We start from the raw sequence: 23,044 nt of genomic DNA on the forward strand, positions 1-23,044 counted from the left end.
GCGACTGCAGCTAGGGCGCGGAGCAGTCCATGCCAGCGGAGAAACGTTGCAGCGGGGCCGACGCGGGCCCTGACGGCGGAGCGACTCTACCTTACTCCATTGCCGGCGCATCTCGAGAAGTTCGCGACTGTGGTGCTTGGTTGTAGACGTGCTTCTGGACAACCACCGCCGCCATGCTGTACGAAATGATTGGCATTGTACGTTCAATTGCCTCTCCTTCCCTGTCACTCCATGGCTAACAGCGCACAGGTCCGGCCGGGCAAGCTCAATGAAGTAAAAGAGTACGCACACCTCACGCTCCACACCCACCCCGTCCGCAATCCCCCCTCCCAAAACCCAATCTGACATATCCCTCGCACGTTCTCAGAATTGCCAAATCCGCGGGCACCATCATCCTCAACTCAGGTGGCGTCGTGCGCGGCGTGACCAACTGGGGCGTATTCCAGCTCCCTCGACCAACGCGCAAGCACCAAATGACGCACACATCGGGGCACCACTTCATCCTGCGCTTCGACGCGTCGTCGTACGCCCAGCACCAGCTGCGCCGCACCATGTCGCTCGACCCGCGGCTCATCCGCTACACCATGGTCAAGCTCGGCGACAAGCTCGCCGACATTGCCGACGTCCCCGGCACCGCGCCCTGGGGCTCTGGCCTCTCCACCGTCAGTAGCGACCCCGTTAGCTACGCTGAACTGCATGAGGCGAAGAAGAGCCTCTGGGACTATTTGAACGTCGATTCGGAGCGCCAGGCGGCGCAGGTTTTGCAGAATGGCAATTCAGGTTTTCGGAGCAGTCAAGCGCAGTCGAGGGCTGGAAATGGACAGTCGCAGCAAGGGTCACAGCAAAGGCCATAGTATAAGAGGGAATGGCACGGCATTTACAATCCACGCAGTTCTTTCGGTAGGAGTGAATGCTTACGGTTGGGATAAACGGGCAGTCATGGCTTGCGGCGTTCGTTTGGGCATAGGGAAAGGGAGACATGAAGGGAGTCACTGCAGACAGGAGGCAATGATCAACTTCAAAAAAGAGCAATATCCACAAGACTTGAAATTTTTTTCCGGTAGAAGACGTCCTTTTGAACCAACTCCCCAATGCATCTGCTGCAGTCCTATCCTCGCAATCAAATCAAAGACGCTATGCCGGGCCCGACGAGCTCATGAAAATGCAAATGCCTTTGGGTTCTCGTCGTGATCCTCCTCCCACTACCATGCATTAGCCATTTTCCATCTCACTGATTCACGGAAAGCTTACCTCGACGAATCCCGTAACGTGAATCAACACGCACAAATTATCCACCAACTCATCCAACTGCGCCTGCATGGCCTCGGCCTCCTTGCCCTTGGCCATACCGCCGTACCCGCCGACGCCAGCATGCCGCTTGAAGATGCTGACGATCGACGGTCGATTCTCGACGATGAACAGCCGGCCCGTCTCGCGGCAGGCTTCGTTTTGCGGGCCACGAGTTATGAGGACGCTGTTGACGACACGGAGCACCGAGAGCATGAGGTCGAAGAATTTCGAGAGGGCGTTGGCGTTGTCGATTTCTGTTGATTTTTTGGTTGCGTTAGCCGTGTTTTGTTGTTGCTGGGACTTCAGACGCATCGATGCCGGATGCTTGCTAGAGAAATCCGTACCAAATCCAAAGTCTGGGTCTGTGCTGAATATTTTCGACTCGCGGACCGAGTTGAAGAGGCCAGCGTTGAAGATGTGGGCGGCGCCTAGTCTGGTCTGCGAGATACGGAGGAGGACGGAGAGACAGGCGTCAATGAAGGAGAGGAGGAGGGGGATGTCTGGAAAATGTTAGCTCTGAAGGGGAGAGCGGAGAGGAACTACACTACCTGCGGATTTGGCAGTTTGGATTTCGTTGGGGATGACCTTGATGCTGTCGACAAGCACGTCCACAAAGTTGAGGCGAACAAGCGAGTCGAGAATATACCTCGAGTCTTCGCGCGTTGCCAGCGATACCAGAGACTCCAGGAACAGGAGCGCAGAGACTCTGCTCGTACCCTGTCCAGCATATGCATCGTCACAGACGACGTTAATCAACTTGTTGCCAGCAGACTTGACAACCCGCATAGTGTGACCATTCAGAGTAGCCAATTTGGGTCCGGTGGGCGTCAAGGCCTTGGATGTAGCCATGGATGCTGCGAGAGAGCCACTAAAAGAACGATCCAAAGCCCCGTTGGGCGCGGTCGTGGTCTTCTCCGTGGCCGTACCCCGAATATATCGGTAGCAAATCTGGTAGCAAATTTCCCGCAACTCAGGACTTGAGACTGAGCAGTAGATTCCGTCAAGAGCAACGCGGAAGAGCTGCAAAAGCCTGTCCTTGGTCATGTCTCCAGCCTTTGATTTGACCTGCATGTCTGCGGACTGGAAATCGACATTCGTCAAAAGCGCTCTTGCCAAGCCCGCGAGCTCAGTAGCTGTCGGCACGTCCTCATTGTAAGCCTTCTCTAACTTGGGCAGGATGACCTGCAGCGCTTGAAGAATGAACGACGATTTGGTTGTTTCGTCAAACTCGCACTTCTCGACCAAAACGACCATGAGCTGGACCCAAGCCCTGAGGACATCTCTTTTGGCGAACGCAATGCTACGCCGCTGATTCATGCCAGTGAAATACAATTGAAGCGTCTCCACTTCGTTCAAAAGTTGTTGCTCTTCAGCCGGAACGGAAAGTCTTCCGGAACGACGCAAGTGGGTAGACTGAAGTGTGATGAGCTCTTGCACACTCTTCATGTCGTATTCGGGGTCGACTGTCGCTGACAAAATCCCTTTGGTGGGCTTCAGGTTGCCATTGTCTTTTTGACACGGCTTGAAATCGAGGTTTCCAAGGAGTGCAACAACAGGGTAGCCAAAGTCATCGGCAACTTCGAGTTCCATAAAGTCAAACAGATCAAAAACATTGGGGTTCTGAATCTGGGTGCCGTCTGACATGACCGTCACACCCAGTAGCGTCGATTGCATGCGCGCCCTCGACGTAGGGAGATCGCCGACCAGGCGCAACTCCCGTGCTGTGTATTCGTAGAACGCCGTCCTTTGCCGGAAGGACGTTTCCAGAGCTACTGCGAACTCGCCAAAGACGAAGTCGGGATCGGAAATGGTCGTGCCGGCAAACAGGGTGTTGCCGTCGACCAAGTGTTGGCCGAGCATTTGGTTGGTAAAGAAGTCGCTTGCTCGAAGCTCAGCCATAACGAATCCGGATGACAGAGGCGATCTCCATAGCTTCATGAGAATTTCGATGCATTTTTGCTTGATCGTACTCGACCATGGCACGAATGACTCGTCAATCATTTCGGGGTACTCAACAGACAGGCGCAAAATCGCGTGGAACAGAGCATTGCCACTTGCAAAAAGCCCGTCCTCAGCAACATCAAGAGAGCTGCTCCCGCAATCGAAGCCCAGCAAGAGATGAGCGACAGTCGGGCGGTTGGGAAGAGCCTTGAGGCATTCGTTCAAAAAGTCGAGAATGCCGTTTTTGATGATGTATCCGGGCGCAATGGGACCAACTTCGAACTCTCGAATGTCCAGCTGCATTTCGGCAATGAGGGCTTTGGCAATGCGTTCAGAGTCTCCGTCCTTCTCCATAATGCCAATCATCTTGCTGCGGTCTGAGCGAGACCCAAATCCTGCAGTAGGAGAGACGACTAATTTGGGCGATGAAGAGAGCTCCCGAAGGAGATCGAGCGAAAGGATTGTCAAATCTTGATGCCCGGTGCCGCAGTAAAGACCGAGGTCGACGATGATGCTGAGATGATTCAAGATGGCGTCGTCAAAAGACGTCAAAGCCGTATTGGCAACGCGCCTTTGATTCGAGGTTTGCGACTTCTCTCGCCTCACTATGCTGAGATATGTGCTCTGGAGTTTCATGATCTGATCCAAGACCTGAACGGCTTTCACCACAGACATGAGGAGCGGCGAGTCTGCAGTCGCGTCATTGACCTTGACCGGATCCTGATGTGCTGCGGCAAAGAGGCAGTCAATGACGCTGTCGTTGAAGAGCCACTCCATAACCCTAGCAAAGGGATGCAGCTGGACATAGACACTCAAAGTCGAAGAGTTTATCGCTTCGTCCACGGAAATGTTGGACTTGGTGGCGAATACTACCAAGTCTTCGTTGAAAGTGGAGAGGCAAATGGAGATGAAATTCAAGCAGTGCCATCGCAGGACGTGCAACTGTAAAGGATCCTCAATCCTCTTGCACATGACGCCAAATACTCGCTCCAATGCAAAGTCGACGTATTTGTCGATGCCAGGTCTTCGATAAGCCGAGCCAAGCGTCTCGGGGAATGGCAATGTTCCGGTCAGACTTGCTTCCTCGGAGTAAGGGGATATCAGAGCAGTGAGGAGATTCAGGAAAGCAGTCGCTTCATCATAGTCACTGTTGACGGTTTCGAAGAAGATTCGTTGTGGAGTCTCGGGCTGGAGGGTCCTGGGGGCTATGCCAGAGGGTATGGCGCCGTAGACAATCCAGTGGTCCAGACTGCTCCAAAGAGCATCGCCGACTTGTGGGGTCTTGCCAGAGAGAAGCGAGCTCAGGACGCTGAAGATGCAGGCTCTCAAGCGGCGACTTTCCGTTGACAACCGGTTGTCCACCGAAATGGTGGTGAAAAGTTGAAGAAGAGTATCCACTACGTTGACGGTTGCCTGGGTCAGTATCCAGCTGCGGGCTTCTGAGCTCTCCCTGAACAGATGCGCCAGTAGGCGCATGTGGCACTCGAGCATCATTGCCGTCTCTGGTTCCACGAGGTGGTCGTCGGTGTTCAACGCCGGTTGCTTGTAGCCGCTCCCAGTCAGGGCAGCAGACTTGTCCTTGAGACTCGTCGCATAGTAGCTCAACTCGCTCAGGATGTGCTGGTAGCTCAGCGAGCTTGTCCGCCGAAGTTTGCCTGATGCTACAGCACCTTCCTCCTGCAGAAATCTATGCGCGGCTGTTGCGCATTCCTCGCCTTCAGATAGAGACCTCAGCATCTCACAAAACGCTGCTGTCCGAGGCGTGGTTTGGCGTTTGGCTGCCCACTGCAGAAACCCATACAGGTTTCCTTCCGTGTCTGACCAAAAGTTTTGCGCGGCATCTGGGCTCTCCGCAAAGGCGTAGGAAACGATGAGAAGAAAGCGTTCCAAATGCAATTCTTGCTCCATATGGCCCGGCTGGAAACGAGAGTGGATAAGCCGTCGCTTGTCGTCTTCTTCCACTTTGAGCTTGCGCAGAGGATCTGGCATGTTTGTGATGAAGGCATCGATAAACAGCTGCATCTGCTCCGCATACAGCGATCGAAAGTAATCCAGAATTGATATCGAGTCTGATGGCAGTGATGGCGCTTCCTGAAGGAGGAAGGATAGAAGCCGTGCTTTGGCTGGGTCATACCACCTGTTGGGCTTCACATCTTGGCTGGTAGCCAGCATAAAGTGAAAAGCCCCATCCTTCAAAGCGTCTAAGAAAAGCTGGGATCTTTGTTCCGCCTCCGCCTCAATATTGATCCCCGTTGGGAGTGGCCCCGGATCGATGTAACGTCCGCTGTATTCTGCCAGCCACCAGACCATGACGGCGGCGTGAAAATTTCGCAAACCCCATCCAGGAGCGTCCTTGCCTGCGACTATCGTGCCGTGCACCCTGATTGCATCGTCGATTGAGGCAGAACCTTCTGCCGAGAACAGCTGGTGGATGGCAGCGGTCGTGATGGGAACATAGTGGACGACAATGAGGTCATGCTTGTTCAAAGACTTGAGTGTATCCAGTAATACCCGGAAATTGTCGACACTGATGAAGCCAGCCTTAGCGAGCAGCGTACAGATGGCCGACAGGGACTGGTGTTGGGATGTCAGGCTTTTTCGCTGGTACTCCAACATCTCCATCTCTTCCGATGTTGTTGCCTTTCCGACGACGGATCCAGCGAGTATGCTTTCTCCAACGCCCTGGAGCCACTTCTCAATCTCGCCCATGCTCGCCAAGCACTTTTGCCAGTATGCGTGCCCGTTTTGCAACCGACCGGTTTCCTCCACTCCGAGAACAAGGCGCATGTAGACTCCATAACGAATTTGATCGACGCAGTCAGGATCGGCAGCAGATTTCAGCAACAGGCGCCAGCTTTCGAGAAGGAATTGGCGGCGCTCGTGGAATCTGATGACGGACGCGGCGAACAGGGATCGGTCAAGGCCGACGATGTCTTGCTGGGCGGCGTAGCAGATTCTGGCCGACTCAATCTCGTCAAGGTCCAAGGCGTCCGCAACCCGTATCGTCGTCTGCTTGAATTCGTCATTGATCTCGTACTCGTCCTCGTCAACCTTGAGGGTGTCTGCAAAGAGTCAGCAGCGGCAGCGCAAGGCCATTGAGGTGGACCGACTGGCTTTTAGAGCTTCGCGGCTCCTGTCGTTTTTCCGGGGCTTGTCCAAAAGCCGCTTGAACTCGTCGATGCGCGATTCCAGCTCCGCCCAGAGTCGGTCAATGTTTCCCAGGCGCAACTCGGACAGAGCGACCAGGTCACGGTGGAGGCCCTGCAGGATACCGAAACCGTCGTTGTCAGCCATGACAGCAAGCTCCACCGCAATGCTGCGTGGCGTGGGGTTTCGGGGAGGAGCTGGTGGAGCTTTGTTTGGATGGAGTAGCTTCACTGACGGCCACCAGAAAACGACGCGCCGAGCCGCCGACGCTTGACGCGCACAGATACTCCGCATCACCTCCGAGACTCAACACCATCGCGCCCTCCTACCGCGTCGCGACTGCAGCGCCATTTCGCAGCGACACGCCTCGTCTGCCTGTCATGAGCCAGATTGTGTGTGACTGCGCGTCTTGAGGTGCTCCAACTTGGCGCTTGGATTTCACCAACGCCCTCCAGCATGGCAGCACGAACCCTGCAAGATGTTCTTGGTATTTGTTGGAGCGCAACTCCTCTCCGGCTTCACTGACCGCGTCTTTACAGAGGCGATCAAGGCAGACACCAGGGAAAAAGAGCGGGACAAGAGCGAGCAAGAGTTCAAAGAAACCCTGCAGCAGCTCACCCTTAAATCGGGTGGTCTTGCCAACGTCACATGCAGGAAAATCTTCATCGCCCTGACCGAGCTAATTGAAGAAGAACGGAGGCTATTTTCAACGTCAAAAGCTGCAGACACTGCCAACTCCAACAAAGGAAAGGCCAGGCGGAGACTGCTCACATGGAGTCGACTCGTAAGGCTTGTCGTAGCAGCTGGGATTCCGCAGATGCGCGCGAACACGTTGAATATGGTTGTCACTCACGTCATTCAATTGCTCACGACTCCTGCCAAGGATTTCTTTGGACCCGTCGCCCCTGGCTACGTCAAGTGCCTGCGCCTTGTCCTGGATTTTTCGCCTCATGTCGAGCATTTGGAACCGACGTTGTGGAACACGCTCGCAGAGTTTTGTATCGAAGGCATCTCCGACTACTCGTCACAGTCGCAGTACTCCAACGGACACAACCATGGGAATCGTGCTTCCAGGTCCGGCACTCCAAGGGCAGGCACGCCCATGCAGCCTGAATCCACGGCAAGGTCCGATCTGGTCATTGGTAGCCAGCGACAGGCTGCAGACACCTACGGTATAGCCGATGATCTAGTAGCAAGTCTGAAGAATCTCGTTTCGGCTACCAACGCCGCACCTGCTGAATTCGCGGGACCCATCTTGACCACGCTGATAGATTGGCTCGCGACTAAAAGAAGCATGAGCCAACCCCAAGTCGATGCCTTTGCGGCAATTAATGCTGTCATTTTGAGGGTTCACCTGGAATCTGTCACCTTGGTCCAGCAAGCAATACCAAGGCTCATTCCATTGGTGAGGAAACTCTGGTCTACCAAACTTTCTGCCCTCAAGGACGAAATGCTGGTGACTCTGCTGTATAGCAAAGCACACGTTACATACCTGCTACAATCGCCGAATACCCAGTCGATGGATGTACGATCAGATCTTACAGGCCTAGTAGAAGCCATGAACAATGACTCTATTAAACGCGGAGAGCGTGAACAGCTGCAGATCGACGATCTTCGCCTGCGCTGCGAAAAGGATTGGCCTCGAGAGCATACGCCATTCATTCTCCCAGTGTTTCGACTCAAGCAGGGAAGTGCTCGTTCCGAGCAGAATTGGGCCAAGCTCTATTTCACTGCATATTTTTCAAACGTCCTCGACGAAAGTCGTCCAAAACGAGCAGAGTCTAACGTGAATGAGGCCAAGAGACCGCGAGCCCTGGAGCATTTTGAAGACTGTTCTCGAGGGATCTCAAACCCACAGCAGCCAAAGAGGCTCCATTTTCTTCAATTGGCTTCCTTCATGGTTCAACAGGTAGGCCACAACACTGAGGCCATTCGAGTGATGCTCGAACGGTTGATTGCCCATATATCTGACGCCAGCGCGACGATAAGTAGTTGGGCAATGCTTGTAGCTGCTGCGTAAGTTACTGTCTCATCAAGATAAATGTCTCCGCTGACATAAATTTTTAGGTGTGCCGTACAATCCGTTTCAGCAACCCCGGATTTCAAGCCCCTTTGGGCTGTTGTGTGGCAACTTTCTTCAAGAAATCTTGGCTTGGAGTCCTCATCGCGGGCCGCCGCGCACGTAATGGACGTGATCTTACGCCTGGGTCTGATCGACTCGCCAGTGGTTCTGGAGACTGTTGACGCGATCATCTCATCTGTCGAGCTCAATGGACCTGCCGCTTTCAATGAGGCAGCCGTCTCCCTCTGGATTAGCATTGTTGACGTCAGAGGTGCAGAAAGCCCACATAGCTTGGACACGGTACTTGAACGAATGCTTCGCTGGTTTTCGTCCAAATGGAACCCTTGTAAGTTTTCAACCTCGGTCTTGGTCTGCCAGCTTATACTTTATAGTCCAATCCATTGGGCGATTTCACTCATCTCAAAATTACGACGCATGGGATATCATTCGACTTCTCTGCAGCACCACAGACTTCCCAGTGCCACCGCACGATCAACGTTCCTTCTCGAATCTTGGACTTGTCGCAATATCGGCTTTACGGACCAACCAATGTCCTGAATTGGTCGACTATTTGGTGCTTCTGTCTAAGACAGAAGACTTCGCCGTTGAACCGAGACAAATCACCGTATCAGCACACCAACGTCGATCTGCCAACAACGAGAAAATCATGCTGGATTTTTGCGTCTCCAATATAGAACAGGCATTGCAGTACCTCGAGGGCCATCGAACTAGCCGTGCATCGACCTTGAGCCATGAGATGCTCCATTCCATCACAGTTCTTTGCGTGGTGACTGTCCAGCTGTCCTGGACGCAAAAGACTGAGGCGATCGAGCCACTGCGAAGTAGCAGCGAGAAATTGGTCAAAGAGCTATCGAATCTCGTGGCAAACCCAGATTTTGACCAGCCCCTAGTTGATACTACTCTTGAGACTCTTGCTCCAAGCCTCCCGGTTCTTGCGAATCTCGAATCCCTACATGCCGCAAAAGTCAACGGAATCGTAATATCTCTGATCGCCAAACATTTTTCTCGTGCTTTGAGTGATCGAAAAAGCCACAAAAAGGATGCTATGGAAATCGACGACGAATTTGAATCTCAGAGAAGTGGACATATCGCCAAGAACGACCGTTTGGACTTTCCCCGGGACGCCTTGACTCTCAAGAACAGTCTGCACGCATCACGCGCCACGATTGCTTCAAAGCTAGCATATCTGGCAACGGCTCTAGATGCACAAGACGGAGATGTCAACGTTCCCCAAGCTTTTCTGGACTACTTGGTCTCTTTATCCCCAGTAGAGTTCCTGTCCTGCCGAGAGTTCATGGTCGAAGTGTTGTCTTCGTCGTTGCAGCTTACCCCAAAAGACTTCGATGCGCTTTTGAGCTATGCTGCTGACGAGATCTTGCCGGAATATGACCATGAACGAAGTGAGGTAGCGATATGCCTCATTGCTGAGCTTTTGAATGGGACGGTTGAGCTCTGGAGCGATCCATACTCAGCAGCCTACGACTTCGGTGCCGATTTGTATGAGTGGATTATCAACATCCTCAACGCCGACGCCGCGTCACCAGATGTCCTTGTCCAAGCTTCGAGACTATTTTGCCAGCTCCTCAAAGTACAGCCTGACTACGCAGGGCAACTCGAATTGCGGGAAATACGACCAAATAATCAACAAGTTGAAAGACCGTCTTCTCAAAAGCACCAGCCTGGCCATGAACAGCTTGACAAACTCAAGAAATCGGGAACGCCGGATGTGCGCACAAGCCTTTTTTGGATTCTTAGACACGGAAATGTCTTAGTCAAATACCACGTCATTGAGAGTCTTCCCCAAGTTTTCGGCCTGTACGCAATCGACGCCCATGATGAAGTTTTCAACGGTGTGCACGAAAACTTGCCAGAAGATTCAAGTTCCATTGAGAAGATGGCTCTACGAATGCTAGGGTACGCCCGTCTTGGGGCGGCGTGGCATTCCTTGTTGCGTCGCTGTGTGTACCACATCTTCGAGACAGCGGGAGTGGTGCCGGAAGCCGGCGGACATGCTGCAAAATGCACCACTTGGCTGTCAAAGGCTCTGGATCTTGAAGACTCTCGAGCATTATTCCGAATCTTTGCACCCCAGCTGATCCACACGTGGATTAAGAGCGACCAAGGGCTGAGCACGATACCTTTCGCTGCTTTTGGATATTGTGATCTTCCAAGTCTTTTGCGAGATGTCTCAGGCGAAGTCTACAGTCAACTTGCAATGTTTGGCAAGAAAGACGAAATTGCTTTCCTTACTGATCAGCTCCAAGCTGTCCAAGTCGATTTGGCGATCGCCAGCCTACCAAAGACAGCCGCGTACATCATTGCCTATGATACATTCCCTGACAAGACCAAGGACGCCAATGACAAGCGCGAAAACGCGATAAAAGAGCTCCTCGGAGATAGCCGATGGAAAGCTCTCATCGGCCAGCAATTCCCCTGCATCCTCGCAATCTTCATCTTTGCTACGCCAATGGACGATTCCATCGACAAGGGCATTGAAAGAAATCCCGAGTTCCATTCGCTATCTCAATATCTTCAGCAGATACAGGACTTCAGTTCTTCAGTCGCCGAGCTACCTTCGGACCAACAACCAGTTTTCAGGTCAAAGCACATATTCGATTTAATCAAGCGTACTCTACGGCGTGCAAGTTTCAATGCGGAGTCGTTTTGGACGGCCGATTGCTTCGCCTACGTCTTCAGGTATCTGCTCAGCAAAATCCACCCCGCTCTTGGCTCTTTGCACGCATGCTCCGTTATACGAAAGATGCGCTTCTTAATTGCCCTGGCGGGACCAGTTGTGTGGGAGGGCTATCCTTTACAAATGAGTCTCGCTTCGCTCAGGCCTTACCTGGCAGATATTCACTGTGCGGAAGACACAATTGGCATCTTACAATACCTGTTTGTGCACGGCAAATCCTACCTCACAGCAAATTTGTCATGTCTCGCAGGCAATACGACTTCCATACTGTTTTCTCTACACGGCCTCCTCACGTCATCTCATGAGAACGATACCGCGATCCAGAAAGCTACCAAATTCCGGAAATGGTTCAGGTTCTACATTGAGACTTGCATAAACGACATGGGGAAAAACGCCGAAGACAGAGACACGCAAACTAGCTTGAAGGTCTTTCGGGCCATTGCGAAAGCAGCTGGCGAGTTGCGCACGGGTGGTAATGCGACCATCGATACTCCAGAGAGCAATCTTCTCATGGCGTTGCTCAAGGATTCATCCAATCCCAAAAAAGCCTTGAATGAGCCATCCCGAGATCTAGCATTCAGCTTTCTCTTCCGTCACTTTCGACCGCCGGCCTCATTTCGGGAGGACGTCCTGGGTGAGGCAGACAGAGCCTCTGCTTATGCTCTCGAAGTTTGGAATTCCAGCCAAAAGTCAAACAATAGTCGAGAATACTTACTGTGGGCAGCAAAGGTCCTGGGAAGAAGCTACAGCGCATGTGGCGAGGTACAAGAAAAGATTCGAAAGGCAGCTCGAAGCAGTAACGGAGTCGATGTTGCGAGAAAACGAGGGAATAAAACCTCCCGCATGTTAATTGTCGCCCACCTTGAAGATCTTCTCCAAGGAGAGCAGCCTTTCAAGACTGGTCTTGCCGAGCAGACTCTCCGCGCGATCTTGTCCTCAGCACCCAATCAGGAACTTCTGCAAGAAATTGGTCAAGTCCTGCCGTTGGTGGTAGTAGAGGGCATGACCATGAATGATGCGTACAGGATCCCCTTACATCAACCAGAGACGAATCAAAGTCTGGAGGAGAGTCTGCTCCCAAGAGAGCCCAACAAACTGTCATATTGGATTGCAAGACTTTGCATCTCGCTTGCAACTTCGACTCCCGGGGACGGGGTGATTGAGTTTTTGCCAAGGCTTTTATCTAGGGTTCATTCTTCTGCCGAAGAGCTTTTTCCATACATCTTGCACCTGGTCCTCGAGAAGGATTTTGATGGCAACCAAAAGCTCAAGCAGACCATCTCAGCCGCGTTCAGGAATTGGTTCGGGCGGTTCACTGATGCAGAGGTGCCCCAGGTCAAAGCTATCCTCCGCGCAATTCTCTACCTTCGTACTCAAGAGATCCCTATGGAGCGCACGATAGCTGACCGTGTAATGTGGCTCGACATCGATTACCACAAGGCCGCTGAGGCAGCAGTCAAATGTGGAATGCACACGACGGCTCTTCTTTTTGCAGAATGCCACTCTGACCAACCGGCTAATACATCACGACGCTCATCCGTGGTACCATCGCATCAGCCAATCTCCCTCGAACTGCAAATGTCCATATACAGGAATCTGGAGGAGCCTGATTGCTTTTATGGTGTGGAACAGGAAGCAGGTTTGTCGAGTGTGCTGGATCGCCTCGACCACGAATCGAACGGATTGAAAGGCTTGCTCTTTCATGGAGCCCAGATGGACAGCCACATGCGCATGTCCAACAACATCTCCACGGCCGACTCGGGGAAAATGATCAAAGATCTGACAATGCTGAATCTCAACAGCTTGACGCATTCTCTGCTGGTCAATGACAAGTTCAAGGGCTCCGGGAGCAACATTGAGTATACTCTTGAAGCGGCGCAGAAGCTTGAACAGTGGGAAATCAGGGCGCCGGTCACGCACAAGTCTGATACCAGTGCTCTGTTCAGAGCATTTCAAGGATTGCACAACTCGAATGATCTGGCCACCGTTCGCAAGAATCTAGACCAGAGTTTCCTCGAGGTTATGGATGCGTGCTCGGGTCTGAATGCGTCTGCGAAACTTCTTCATTCTTCGTTCCGGGCCATGGCCACTCTAAACGAAATCGACGAGATTCTGAGCTCCAAAAGCGAGGAGCAACTGTACAAAACGTGGGATATGGTCATCGAGCGTACAACATGGTTTAATCAAGCTCGGTAAGTCTGAATTGGTTTCTGATGATATCCAGCTAATTTTTTCAGCGTTGAGGATTTCCGGTCGATCATTTCATCGAGGGAAACCCTGTTTAGTCTAATGTCCAAGCAACCGGGCTTGCAAGCAATTGTCGATACCAAGCCCAGGGAGTTGCGAAAGCTCCAACAGGAGGCTCTCACCAATTCTGTCGACATTTTCAGACGCCATGGCGCCTTGCAAGAATCTCTCACAGCCGCCACCTATCTCGTGGATCTTGTGGAGCCTTGCCGGCAACTCCAGCTAGAGACAGAAGCTGATGCAAAATTTCAAGTGGCTTTGGTTCTGTGGGACCAGGGTGAAAAGACGACGTCGGTGAGGATGCTGCAGAAACTTGAAGAGGAGAGTAGGACTACAAACGATGATTTTGCCTCTCGCTCCGCACTCCTGACAATGCTGGTATGTAAAGTGCAAGCCGAGAATCTCAAAAGCTAACCAGATCAAGGGCAATTATACGTCTGAGGCAAGGCTGAAAAAACCGGACGAGATCACCGAAGACTACATGAAACCTGCCATCGAAGAGCTAAAACACAAGACCGGAATAGATGCTGGGCGCGCTTACCACGCATACGCAGCATTTTGCGATCAACAACTTCAGAGCCAGGACCTTATAGATGACCACAATCGCATGCAGACCCTTGCCCAACGCCGAGAAGCCGACGCACAGGAGTTTGAAAGATTGGCGAAAGCCGAGCGGAACGCCAACAGAAAAGAAGCCTTCAAGCGCGAGGCGAGGAAAGCCCGCAAGTGGTTCAACATGGATATGCAAGAAGCGCACAGACTGAGCGAAAACCGCGTCGAATTTCTCACTGGAGGCCTTGAAAACTACTTGCTTGCCCTGCAAGCTTCTGACGAGCACGACAAGGACGTCTTTCGCATGTTTTCTCTATGGCTCGAATACTCTCATCTCTCATTGGCCAATGATGCTGTCGGCCAACATGTTGGCGCCGTGCCGAAGGGAAAATTCGTAGTGCTCATGAATCAGATGTCGTCCAAACTCCAGGCCGAAAAATCTGAATTCCAAGGGATCCTGACGGGTCTCGTTGCCCGCATATGCGCAAACCATCCATATCATGGCATGAATCACATTTATTCAGGTTCCAAGGCAAACACGAAGGATGATGCCGCCAAGTCTCGGAGCGCAGCTGCGACCTCCGTTGCTAATAAGTTGAAAGGGGATGCCGAAGCTTGCGTCTACTGGAACAAAATTTACCGCGCAAATGAGCAGTATCACGCCATGGCTTTGATGAATGACAAGGAATTCAGGAGTAAGAGAGACTACACAATGGCCAAGTACTCCACCTCTAAACACTTGATCAACACGATACCCTCTCTTCAGATCCCACCAATCACGATGCACATTCCAGTACTAGCAGATTACCGGGACTACAAGCAGCTGCCATACATTGTCGGCTTCAAGCCAACGATGGGCATTGCCAATGGTCTGAGTCAACCCAAGGTGGTGACGGCATTGGCAAGTGATGGAAAGCCATACAAGCAACTGGTAAGTACTGATCTGACGGACTTGAATGTTTCGATTAAATGCTGATATTTGCAGTACAAATCTGGGAATGATGACCTCCGGCAAGATGCCATCATGGAGCAAGTGTTTGAGCACGTCAGCCAATTGCTTCGAAGCCATCCAGCAACGCGGCTGCGCAATCTGCACATTCGGACGTATCGCGTTGTCCCGCTTTCTTCCAAAACCGGCGTCATCGAGTTTGTTCAAAATACCTTGCCACTCATGTCCTACCTCGAGCTCGCGCACCAGCAATACTACCCCAAGGACTGGAAGCAGAACAAGTGCCGCGAAGAGATCAACGGCATCTCCGCACACACGCACGAAGAGCGCATCAAGATGTACAAGAACGTGTGCAAACACTTCAACCCCGTGCTGCGCTTCTTCTTCCTCGAGCGGTTCCCGGACCCGGACGACTGGTTTGAGAAGCGGCTGGCGTACGCGCGCTCGACGGCCGCCATCAGCATCCTCGGTCACGTCCTGGGCCTCGGCGACCGACACTGCCACAACATCCTGCTGGACCAAACGACGGGCGAAGTAGTGCACATCGACCTGGGCGTCGCGTTCGAGGCAGGGCGCGTGCTGCCCGTGCCAGAAGTGGTGCCGTTCCGGCTCACGCGCGACATTGTCGACGCCATGGGGTACACGGGGACCGAGGGCGTGTTCCGACGGTGCTGCGAGTTCACGCTCGACACGCTGCGCGACGAGCGCGACTCGATCATGACCATCCTCAACGTGCTGCGCTACGACCCGCTCTACTCGTGGAGCATCTCGCCGCTCAAAGCCAAGAAGATGCAGGAGGGCGAGGAGGCGGCCGCCAATGCTGGCGGTGAGGAGTGGGAGGAGCAGCAGATCTTGAGGGTCGCCAGCCGCAAGACGGCCGAGGAGGGCGTAGGTGAGGCTGGGAGGGCGCTCAGCGTTGTCGAGAGGAAGTTGAGCAAGGCGTTGAGCAGTGCGGCGGCTGTCGCGGAGCTCATACAGCAAGCGACGGATGAGCGCAACTTGGCCGTCTTGTTTGCCGGCTGGAGTGCGTGGTGCTGATGAGGGAGATTTTCGTCGTTGAGTACATTACTTCAGGTTTGCTGCACCGATATAGAATCTATGATGTCGCCGCTCTTGCGTGAGTACTGTCCGTCTTCCGCACACTGTCCTTTATCAAGTGCTCGCGCCGTTGTTGCTCCAACACCACCACACAACAACCCGACACCCCACGCTTCCGACTGGGGCTGTCGCATCCACTGCTCCTCTGTCGCTCGACGAAGAGCATGCCACCGTCTAGCTGTCCTGCTCGACGAACACGCCAACCAACCAACTCAACTCTTTCTTTCGACATTGACTGACCAGCTCGCTCCGCACCGGGTGTCCGCTCAACTCGACCCCGCAAGCATGCACGCAGCCCCTCACTAACTCTTCTCTCAATCCTTGCAGCCCAACATTGCATCCAACCTCAGAAAAGCAGGCTTGAGCACCACCCATAGATGTAATCCGCAACAGCACCTCACGCGCCATCAGCGGGAACCCGGAGCGTCGGTCAAGTACGGCTGGCGGGTCGCATCGGGAGGAAAGGCGGCATCGGCTCGGTTAACAACCTGTTCAGAAACTCGGATTACTACTATTCGCCGCCGGCTATCCAGACGCCCAATCCGGCAGCCGAGTCTGTCTGTCTCGAGGTGTTCGATGCCTGGCTGGTGGGTGATGTTGATTTTATTTTTCGCTTTTTGCTTGCCTGCTTGCTTGCTTGCTTGATTGTGTCGAATGAGTAGGTAGGTAATATTCAGGAAAGGCCGGCTATTTGTGGGTGGTGGTGGGTCGCACGGCATGGCAGGGAGTGAGTGAGTGAGCGAGTGACTAGGCTTTCGATTATATTTGCGAGGTAGTGGGAGATCTTTTCGTGCATCATTTGGTCACTGTATGCATTCATTCGATGAGGCGGAGATCTTTCAGCCTGGCTGGGTAGCTGGGTGGCTGGTTGGCTCAAACGAGTAGCTACTTGGGTGCGCCGGCTGTATCTTTGACAAAAGCTGAAGGACAAAATTCATGGTTTCTCTCTCAGCAACAGTACCATGGGCAAAGCGACTCTTGCGTGCATTAAAATTTGTCATCAACCAAATTCATCTCTCTCCGAGTCACTTCAAAACTTTTACCCTGCAACCGAACTCCCCACTTTCGCTGCAGAATCACGTGTGCGCTCAATACCTAGTCGTTAGGTTGGCAAGTCCCCAGTTGGCGAAAGATGATGGTCGAATGAAGGGCGGCAACTGTCATGATGAAGGAAAAACAGTCTGTACGTCTGCTTGCTTTCGTCCATGCGTCTACTGCACGATTCAACGCTCGCAAGATAAAATTCAGGGTCCCCTGGTCTGAGGTTGGGCAAGAAGGAAATTCGTTCGCAGCAGCAGCGACAACATCGCGCGCATCAGTTCAGAGATGCGAGCTCCACGTCATCCAAACGCTCCACCTGTCAACACTCTCCCTACAGAATCAATCACGCACTTTCAATATCTCGGGGGAGCAGGGCCGCCATAGTCGCTGCGGCCAGAGCCGTCGCCGTAGTGCTTCTTGCGCAGGGCGGCGAGGCGCTTCTTCTTGGTGTGGGCATTGACGTAGGTGCCAATGACGAAGCCGACGACATTGAAGAAGGGCACCCAGGTCTCCTGGGGCAGGAACTTTTGCGCAAAGGCCAGGGCCACGGGCGACGTGACCCAGCTGACCTTCATGACGGGCATGAAGCCGGCCTTGACGGTTGCGCGCACCTGGTGGAAAGTGCGCGCGCCGGCAATGATGGCCATGGAGGTGAGGTAGACGGCGTTTTGGATGGGCGAGATCTGGGGGGCGGCATTGTTAGTCGGCAGACGGGCGCAACGGGAAGGAAGCTTCCTACAATGAGGTTGCTGACGAGAATCTGCAGAATCTTGGCCTTGAGGCTCGTCCGTCCCTGAAACATCTTTTGCAGGATGTGGATGAGGATGTGGCCTAGCGGGGCGCTCACAAAGGCGCCGTAGATGGCCATCTTAGGGACGCGCGCCGTTAGGTAGCCGCCGTGCTTGTTCCTGTCGTGGGCGATCCACGAGGCAAGAAGCTCCTGCAGGGCCGACAGGGTGCCCGAGGTGAGCATCTTGGTGCGCAGCGGGTTCGACTGCAGCTGGCGGAGATAGGCCTGCGAGGCTCAGCATCGGGGTCCATGGTGTTGGCAATTGGTGATTGTACTCACGGCCAGGTAGCCATTGGCGCCGCCGCCGCGGGTCAGAGCTTCGCCGACTTCATGGGCCAGACCTTCGTGGTGGTGTTTAGAGCCGGCGGCTTGAACGGCCTGGGCGGCAACGGAGCCGCTGGCGGTCCGGACGGTCTCTTTCTCAAACTTGACCGACATCTGAGGCAGCTAGCGGAGACGAGGAGGAGCTGAGGATTGCGGACGGGAGCTAGGGCGTAGCACGTGGGGGGGAGCAGTCCGGTTGCGGGCAGAACAGCAGCAATAGTGGAGAGGCTGGAGATGGCGATAGTGTTTGTTGTCGTCCATGTCGAGGGCCTGGGGGCGGTAAACGACTAATCCAAGCGACCAGGGCTGCGGTTGGGTTGGGCCGAGGACGCGGGGAAGACTCAACCTCTACCGAAGGCTTCGCTTCCTTGCCTGTTCTAACCAAGAAACGGTAGATTCAAGTCTTTTTTTTTTTTTTTTTTTTTTTTTTTTTCCTTTCTTTTTTTGCCGTTTACTGCTTGTGTTGGTCTGGTTTGGTCTAGCTGATAAAGAGAGGGCGGCCATGTCTCCACCGTCACCTTATCAACAACAACAACCAACGCACATGGCACTCTGCAATTTGCGCCCTGCGACCTTGCGCTGCACCCCGTCCCGAGTCTGTCCGATTTGCTGTCTTCAGCTCGTCTTGTCCGACGACAGTGCAGCCTCAGGTTCAGGCCACGGAACCATCTTGCAACCGCCGTTTGACGCTTGGAATGAGTGAGGGTCGGCGGATCTGACAAGGGCGCGTTGCTCTGCGACCCACGACAAAAGAAATTTCGTCTCCCTTGCTAATAACTGAAAAAAACCATGGGCCTCGTGTAACCTGAAAACCTCAAAAGAGAGTAAGGTAAGTTGTTGTTCCTGCCTTATCAACTTCCCAAGACGTCATTACCCAATGTCACGGCAGCCGTCCAGTCGTTTGCAACGTCCATCTGTTCCGACAACCATTGACTGACCCGGACAACTCACCACCCTTTGCCATTTCCCTTCCACTCCCGTCCTCTTCAACCTCGCCATGGCCACCTCGATTGATTCTCGCAGCGCCTGAGCCCCGTGTCACCTGCTCACACCACTACCGATTCCCAAATCGTCGAGGGCGTTCAACACACCCCTCGGATCCAGCCATGGCTTCATCCATTCCCCATGAAGATGGCGCTGCCTCCTTCGCCCCCTCCCACGAGGTGCGTTCTGCTTCCGACTGCGAATATCTCCACTTGGTCCCGACGCTGAAGACCAATCAGGGCCCAGCAAATCGTCACTTGCCCGAGCGAGGAAGAGGGATGTTTGCGAGAAACCACCTGTCGTCGCCCTCCCAGCGCACCGTTTTCAAGCCCGCCTGCACTCACATCACCATGGAGCGCTTCTATGGCGGCACCTGCTACACCTGTGGCCGCAAGCCGCCCCTTGGATTTGTTTACGTTTGTTCGCAAGACGAGGGCCAAAATGGTGACCCCTGGTCCATGCTGGCCAAGCTTCGCGTCGATGCTACCCCGGACGAATCTCTCGGACCCTTGAATCGCCTGAAGAGCCTTGGTTTGAGTCCCTCAATCATCCGCCAGGCTAGCCAGGGCGTCTACACCAACGACCAAATCGAGACTTTGATTCGACAGAGACGGCACGTGCTCGACGTGATTGAGGCAAAGAACCCCAATCTCATATCTGGTAAGCTCCTCCAGTGTTGAGTGAATGTTGCTGACCCCAGTAGAAGTCGAGGGCAAGCCTTTGAGCGAGGCAGCGCTGAGCAAGGAACGGACGAGACGGCGCAAAACTGTCCACCCAAGATGCCGAGTAAAATGCTGCCTGTCGTGCCGCGTCGACTACAGAGTGAGCATCTCTTTCCCCCGCAAAAGCAAAGCTAATTTGTAGGCGCGTTCCTATGCACCTTTCGAGACTGCCTTTGGCGACGAGTCGACATCTCTGTGTCTCGATCTCACCTCTGCACGGGTGCACAATGCTGACATTGTCCGCAACATTGGCACCAGTTACATGCCTCCACCTCCGCCTCTGGTGCACAAGAGCTCATTCTCGACAGAGTCGTCCATCAGCGAGCCTCCAGAGAGTACTTACACATGGCGCACCACTGAGTCTGCCATGGCATTCCAGAACCGCGACACGGAAACTGCCGGCCATTTCTACAAGGTCCAGCCAACGGGTGCTGACTGTGACGTCGAATCCGTGTACCAGAGCTTTGACTACCACATGCCCACGATCAAAAACATCCGCACAGGTCTAACTCAGGCTGTCAAGACCATTTTCAAGAAGCGTCGAGAGTCTTCGTCGGACGGCTCTGCTCTTAGTCTTCCCATTCCCTCGGTCACGCGACCAAACACCAGAGACGAAAGTAGAGACTCGTGGCACAGCCTTCCGCGGTCTTTTTTCCGCTCCAAAAACAGACCAGAGGACCCTTCTCTATCGACACGCAGGGCCGACAGCGTAACAGCCGCCGAGCATGAAATGGTGCCGAAACAGCAGTCCAAATGCGTCGATAGTGACGACACGCTTCTGGACGGCACCGTGGACGGAGGCATCATGCTGACCGAGGAGGCGGTCGAAAACCACATGCCGGATCTCATTACGCAGGCCTAGAGGCCGAATACAGCTCCATCCTTGGCACAGTACTTTTGGGACAGGTGGCACGGCGTCGAGCGCGGATTGATTTACAACAAACCGGCGCCTAGGGTACGGACTTTGTATGGCCCGGTCTGGTTGCAAGTCCTACCATTCTCCTTTTCCCTTACTGCTTGCTTCTATCCGGCTTGTCCTCCTGATTTCTTCCTCTGCATCTAGATATCCCCGTTTCTTTGTAGGTTTCTCCTATCACAGGAAAGGTCACTTCATTGGCATGCATTTGGTTTTTCCACGGTCATTCACTCGAGCGAATGTACGATGGCGCATGGCTTGCCGGGCGTCTTGTCTTTTTGATTATTTGGCATGCTGTACGAAACGAGCATGGAGGTTGTCATGATGGACATGTATGATTTGGGAATGTGGGAGTTACGACGAAATATCCCAAGAGAAATGGACAAGGTAATTCGTCACAGCTCGGCATGTCATGATTGCTTCCTGGACCCTGATACGTCACTGCGGCTGGCTGCGCCGATTATCCCCGACGCTCGCCCAAAGCCTTAGGTTGCCTCTGCAACCCCCACCATCAACATCATCTTTCAACATCTCTTCCTCCGCCACCGCAACCCTTCCCCAGACAACCTTGCAGACCCAATTCCTCTCCATCATGTCGACCGACGCACCAGAAAAAACAACAGGCACGGCCGGCAACGCCTCGCCCGGCCTGAGCGGCCTCGAAGCCGAAAACTTTGAGCTCGAGCCGATTGTCCACCTTGGCACGCGACGCAGCGCGCTCGCGCGGGTGCAGACGGACATTGTCGAGGCGGCACTGACACAAGCGTGGCCGGGCCAGCGGTGTGAGGTACACGCCATGGCAACCATGGGCGACAAGAACCAGACGACTGCGCTGCATGAGATGGGGGCCAAGAGCCTGTGGACGCACGAGCTCGAGGCTTTGCTGGCGACGGGCGACTTGGACATGATTGTACACAGTCTGAAGGGTAAGGATCAAGAAATTGGAATTGAGTACATTGAGCTGAGCTGACTCGTCCGTAGACATGCCCACCACGCTGCCCCCCAAGCTCAGCATCGGCGCCATCTTCCCGCGCGAAGACCCACGCGACGCCTTCGTCCTCAAAGCCTCGCTGCACGACGCCTCCAACACGCCGCAGTATCCGACACTGGCCTCGCTGCCGCCCAACTCCATCATCGGCACCTCGTCCGTCCGCCGCGCCGCGCAGCTCAAGCGCCGTTACCCGCACCTGCGCTTCGCCGACGTGCGCGGCAATCTGGGAACGCGCCTGGCCAAGCTCGACGGCACATGGACGCCCGACGACCCTGCGACGGTAGTGCCCGAATACTCTGCGCTGATCTTGGCGGCCGCGGGCCTCAAGAGGTTGGATCTGGGCCGCCGCATCACGGCGCTGCTGAGCGCGCGCGAAGGCGGCATGCTGCATGCCGTAGGCCAAGGCGCCCTAGGCATCGAGGTGCGCGCGGGCGACGCGCGCGCTCAGAAGCTGCTGTCGCGTGTTGGATGCGAGCGCAGCGCAAGAGCTTGCCTCGCCGAGCGCGCCCTCATGCGCGCGCTCGAGGGCGGCTGCAGCGTGCCGATTGGCGTCGAGACCGAGTGGGTCGACGCGGCGACAGGGCAGTCCATCCCGCCGCAGGGCGAGAGTGGCAGCGTGCCAGTCGAAGGCGAGGAGCTCGTTCTGCGCGCCATCGTCGTCAGCTTGGACGGCGGCAAGGCGGCGGAGATCGAGACGAGGCGCAAGGTTGCGTCGAGAGAGGAGGCCGAGGCGCTGGGCAGAGATGTCGCTGACATGTTGGTGGGCAGGGGCGCGGGTGAGATTCTCGACGAGATCAACAAGACGAGGTAGAGTGGGAGTGTTAGTCGATGAAGTACAGGCAGGCCGGCAGCTGGATGCAAAAGGCCAGAGCATGGCATTATCTCACAGCATGGAACGGCGTGATATGAATGAGCCCTTTTCACCAAAAAAGATTGATTGACTGCAATAGAACAGCTAGAAGTGCGAGCAGTTCTTCCCATGATTCTGGGAGACGGCAGACGGGATAGAGGGCAAGGTGGATATTCGACAAAACCCCCAACCCCAATTGGACAAGTGACTGACTCGATCCTCTCCACCTTGCTCGTGTGTCTTTCTATTCTCCTGCTTTTCCCAGCGTGCACTATTGAGAGCTAAATGAGGCAACAGGGAGAGCTCCAATTTCTGAAAGCGTCACGACAAAGCAAGGTCTGCTGACTCGTAAACAAAATCATCATCACGGACATTTGTCTTCCTGCTCGACTGGCCAACTCTGACCGTCCCACATGCGTTTGAT

General features: G+C 54.1%; 6 protein-coding genes across 6 annotated transcripts; 4 read left to right on the forward strand and 2 right to left on the reverse strand.

The window, feature by feature from the left end:
- The first annotated feature begins 108 nt into the window (after positions 1 to 108).
- On the forward strand, positions 109 to 1,054 carry IWZ02DRAFT_453741 (mitochondrial 37S ribosomal bS6m domain-containing protein). The gene is made up of 3 exons (XM_066767675.1): positions 109 to 197; positions 250 to 281; positions 368 to 1,054. Exons 1-3 carry the CDS (start codon positions 174 to 176, stop codon positions 852 to 854), a joined length of 543 nt encoding a protein of 180 aa, XP_066621497.1. The 5' UTR covers positions 109 to 173; the 3' UTR covers positions 855 to 1,054.
- On the reverse strand, positions 1,055 to 6,608 carry IWZ02DRAFT_453744 (nucleoporin Nup186/Nup192/Nup205). The gene is made up of 5 exons (XM_066767676.1): positions 6,342 to 6,608; positions 1,839 to 6,293; positions 1,635 to 1,790; positions 1,252 to 1,544; positions 1,055 to 1,202 (listed from the first exon to the last, which is right to left on the reverse strand). Exons 1-5 carry the CDS (start codon positions 6,523 to 6,525, stop codon positions 1,155 to 1,157), a joined length of 5,136 nt encoding a protein of 1,711 aa, XP_066621498.1. The 5' UTR covers positions 6,526 to 6,608; the 3' UTR covers positions 1,055 to 1,154.
- A 67-nt stretch (positions 6,609 to 6,675) lies between these two features.
- Positions 6,676 to 16,017, forward strand: IWZ02DRAFT_403498 (uncharacterized protein). Its single transcript, XM_066765644.1, has 7 exons — positions 6,676 to 6,865; positions 6,918 to 8,394; positions 8,446 to 8,786; positions 8,833 to 13,348; positions 13,394 to 13,781; positions 13,828 to 14,886; positions 14,941 to 16,017. The coding sequence occupies exons 1-7, from the start codon at positions 6,835 to 6,837 to the stop codon at positions 15,940 to 15,942; spliced, it is 8,814 nt and encodes a 2,937-aa protein (XP_066621499.1). The 5' UTR covers positions 6,676 to 6,834; the 3' UTR covers positions 15,943 to 16,017.
- A 1,379-nt stretch (positions 16,018 to 17,396) lies between these two features.
- On the reverse strand, positions 17,397 to 18,271 carry IWZ02DRAFT_380080 (uncharacterized protein; the record flags this gene model as incomplete). Its single annotated transcript, XM_066765085.1, has 3 exons — positions 17,397 to 17,726; positions 17,783 to 18,058; positions 18,113 to 18,271. 3 exons carry the CDS (start codon positions 18,269 to 18,271, stop codon positions 17,397 to 17,399), a joined length of 765 nt encoding a protein of 254 aa, XP_066621500.1.
- Positions 18,272 to 19,263: 992 nt separating this feature from the next.
- IWZ02DRAFT_433828 (uncharacterized protein) lies at positions 19,264 to 20,725 on the forward strand (the record flags this gene model as incomplete). Its single annotated transcript, XM_066766323.1, has 3 exons — positions 19,264 to 19,801; positions 19,845 to 19,963; positions 20,006 to 20,725. 3 exons carry the CDS (start codon positions 19,264 to 19,266, stop codon positions 20,723 to 20,725), a joined length of 1,377 nt encoding a protein of 458 aa, XP_066621501.1.
- Positions 20,726 to 21,371: 646 nt separating this feature from the next.
- On the forward strand, positions 21,372 to 22,581 carry IWZ02DRAFT_491266 (porphobilinogen deaminase; the record flags this gene model as incomplete). Its single annotated transcript, XM_066769725.1, has 2 exons — positions 21,372 to 21,705; positions 21,761 to 22,581. The coding sequence occupies 2 exons, from the start codon at positions 21,372 to 21,374 to the stop codon at positions 22,579 to 22,581; spliced, it is 1,155 nt and encodes a 384-aa protein (XP_066621502.1).
- Between the last annotated feature and the right edge of the window lie 463 nt (positions 22,582 to 23,044).

This window comes from Phyllosticta citriasiana (assembly GCF_038021145.1).
Source record: "Phyllosticta citriasiana strain CBS 120426 chromosome Unknown IWZ02scaffold_8, whole genome shotgun sequence".
Taxonomy (NCBI): domain Eukaryota; kingdom Fungi; phylum Ascomycota; class Dothideomycetes; order Botryosphaeriales; family Phyllostictaceae; genus Phyllosticta; species Phyllosticta citriasiana.

Bases quoted from the DNA above. Each gene is read 5' to 3' on its own strand.
- IWZ02DRAFT_453741 (XM_066767675.1), top strand. From the start codon at position 174: ATGCTGTACGAAATGATTGGCATT. The intron at 198-249 runs GTACGTTCAATT...AACAGCGCACAG, and splicing joins TGTACGAAATGATTGGCATT to GTCCGGCCGGGCAAGCTCAA. The intron at 282-367 runs GTACGCACACCT...GCACGTTCTCAG, and splicing joins AAGCTCAATGAAGTAAAAGA to AATTGCCAAATCCGCGGGCA.
- IWZ02DRAFT_403498 (XM_066765644.1), top strand. From the start codon at position 6,835: ATGGCAGCACGAACCCTGCAAGATGTTCTTG. The intron at 8,395-8,445 runs GTAAGTTACTGT...ATAAATTTTTAG, and splicing joins GCAATGCTTGTAGCTGCTGC to GTGTGCCGTACAATCCGTTT. The intron at 13,349-13,393 runs GTAAGTCTGAAT...TAATTTTTTCAG, and splicing joins ACATGGTTTAATCAAGCTCG to CGTTGAGGATTTCCGGTCGA.
- IWZ02DRAFT_453744 (XM_066767676.1), bottom strand. From the start codon at position 6,525: ATGGCTGACAACGACGGTTTCGGTATCCTGCAGGGCCTCCACCGTGAC. The intron at 6,294-6,341 runs GTCGGTCCACCT...GACTCTTTGCAG, and splicing joins CCGCGAAGCTCTAAAAGCCA to ACACCCTCAAGGTTGACGAG. The intron at 1,203-1,251 runs GTAAGCTTTCCG...AATGCATGGTAG, and splicing joins ACGTTACGGGATTCGTCGAG to TGGGAGGAGGATCACGACGA.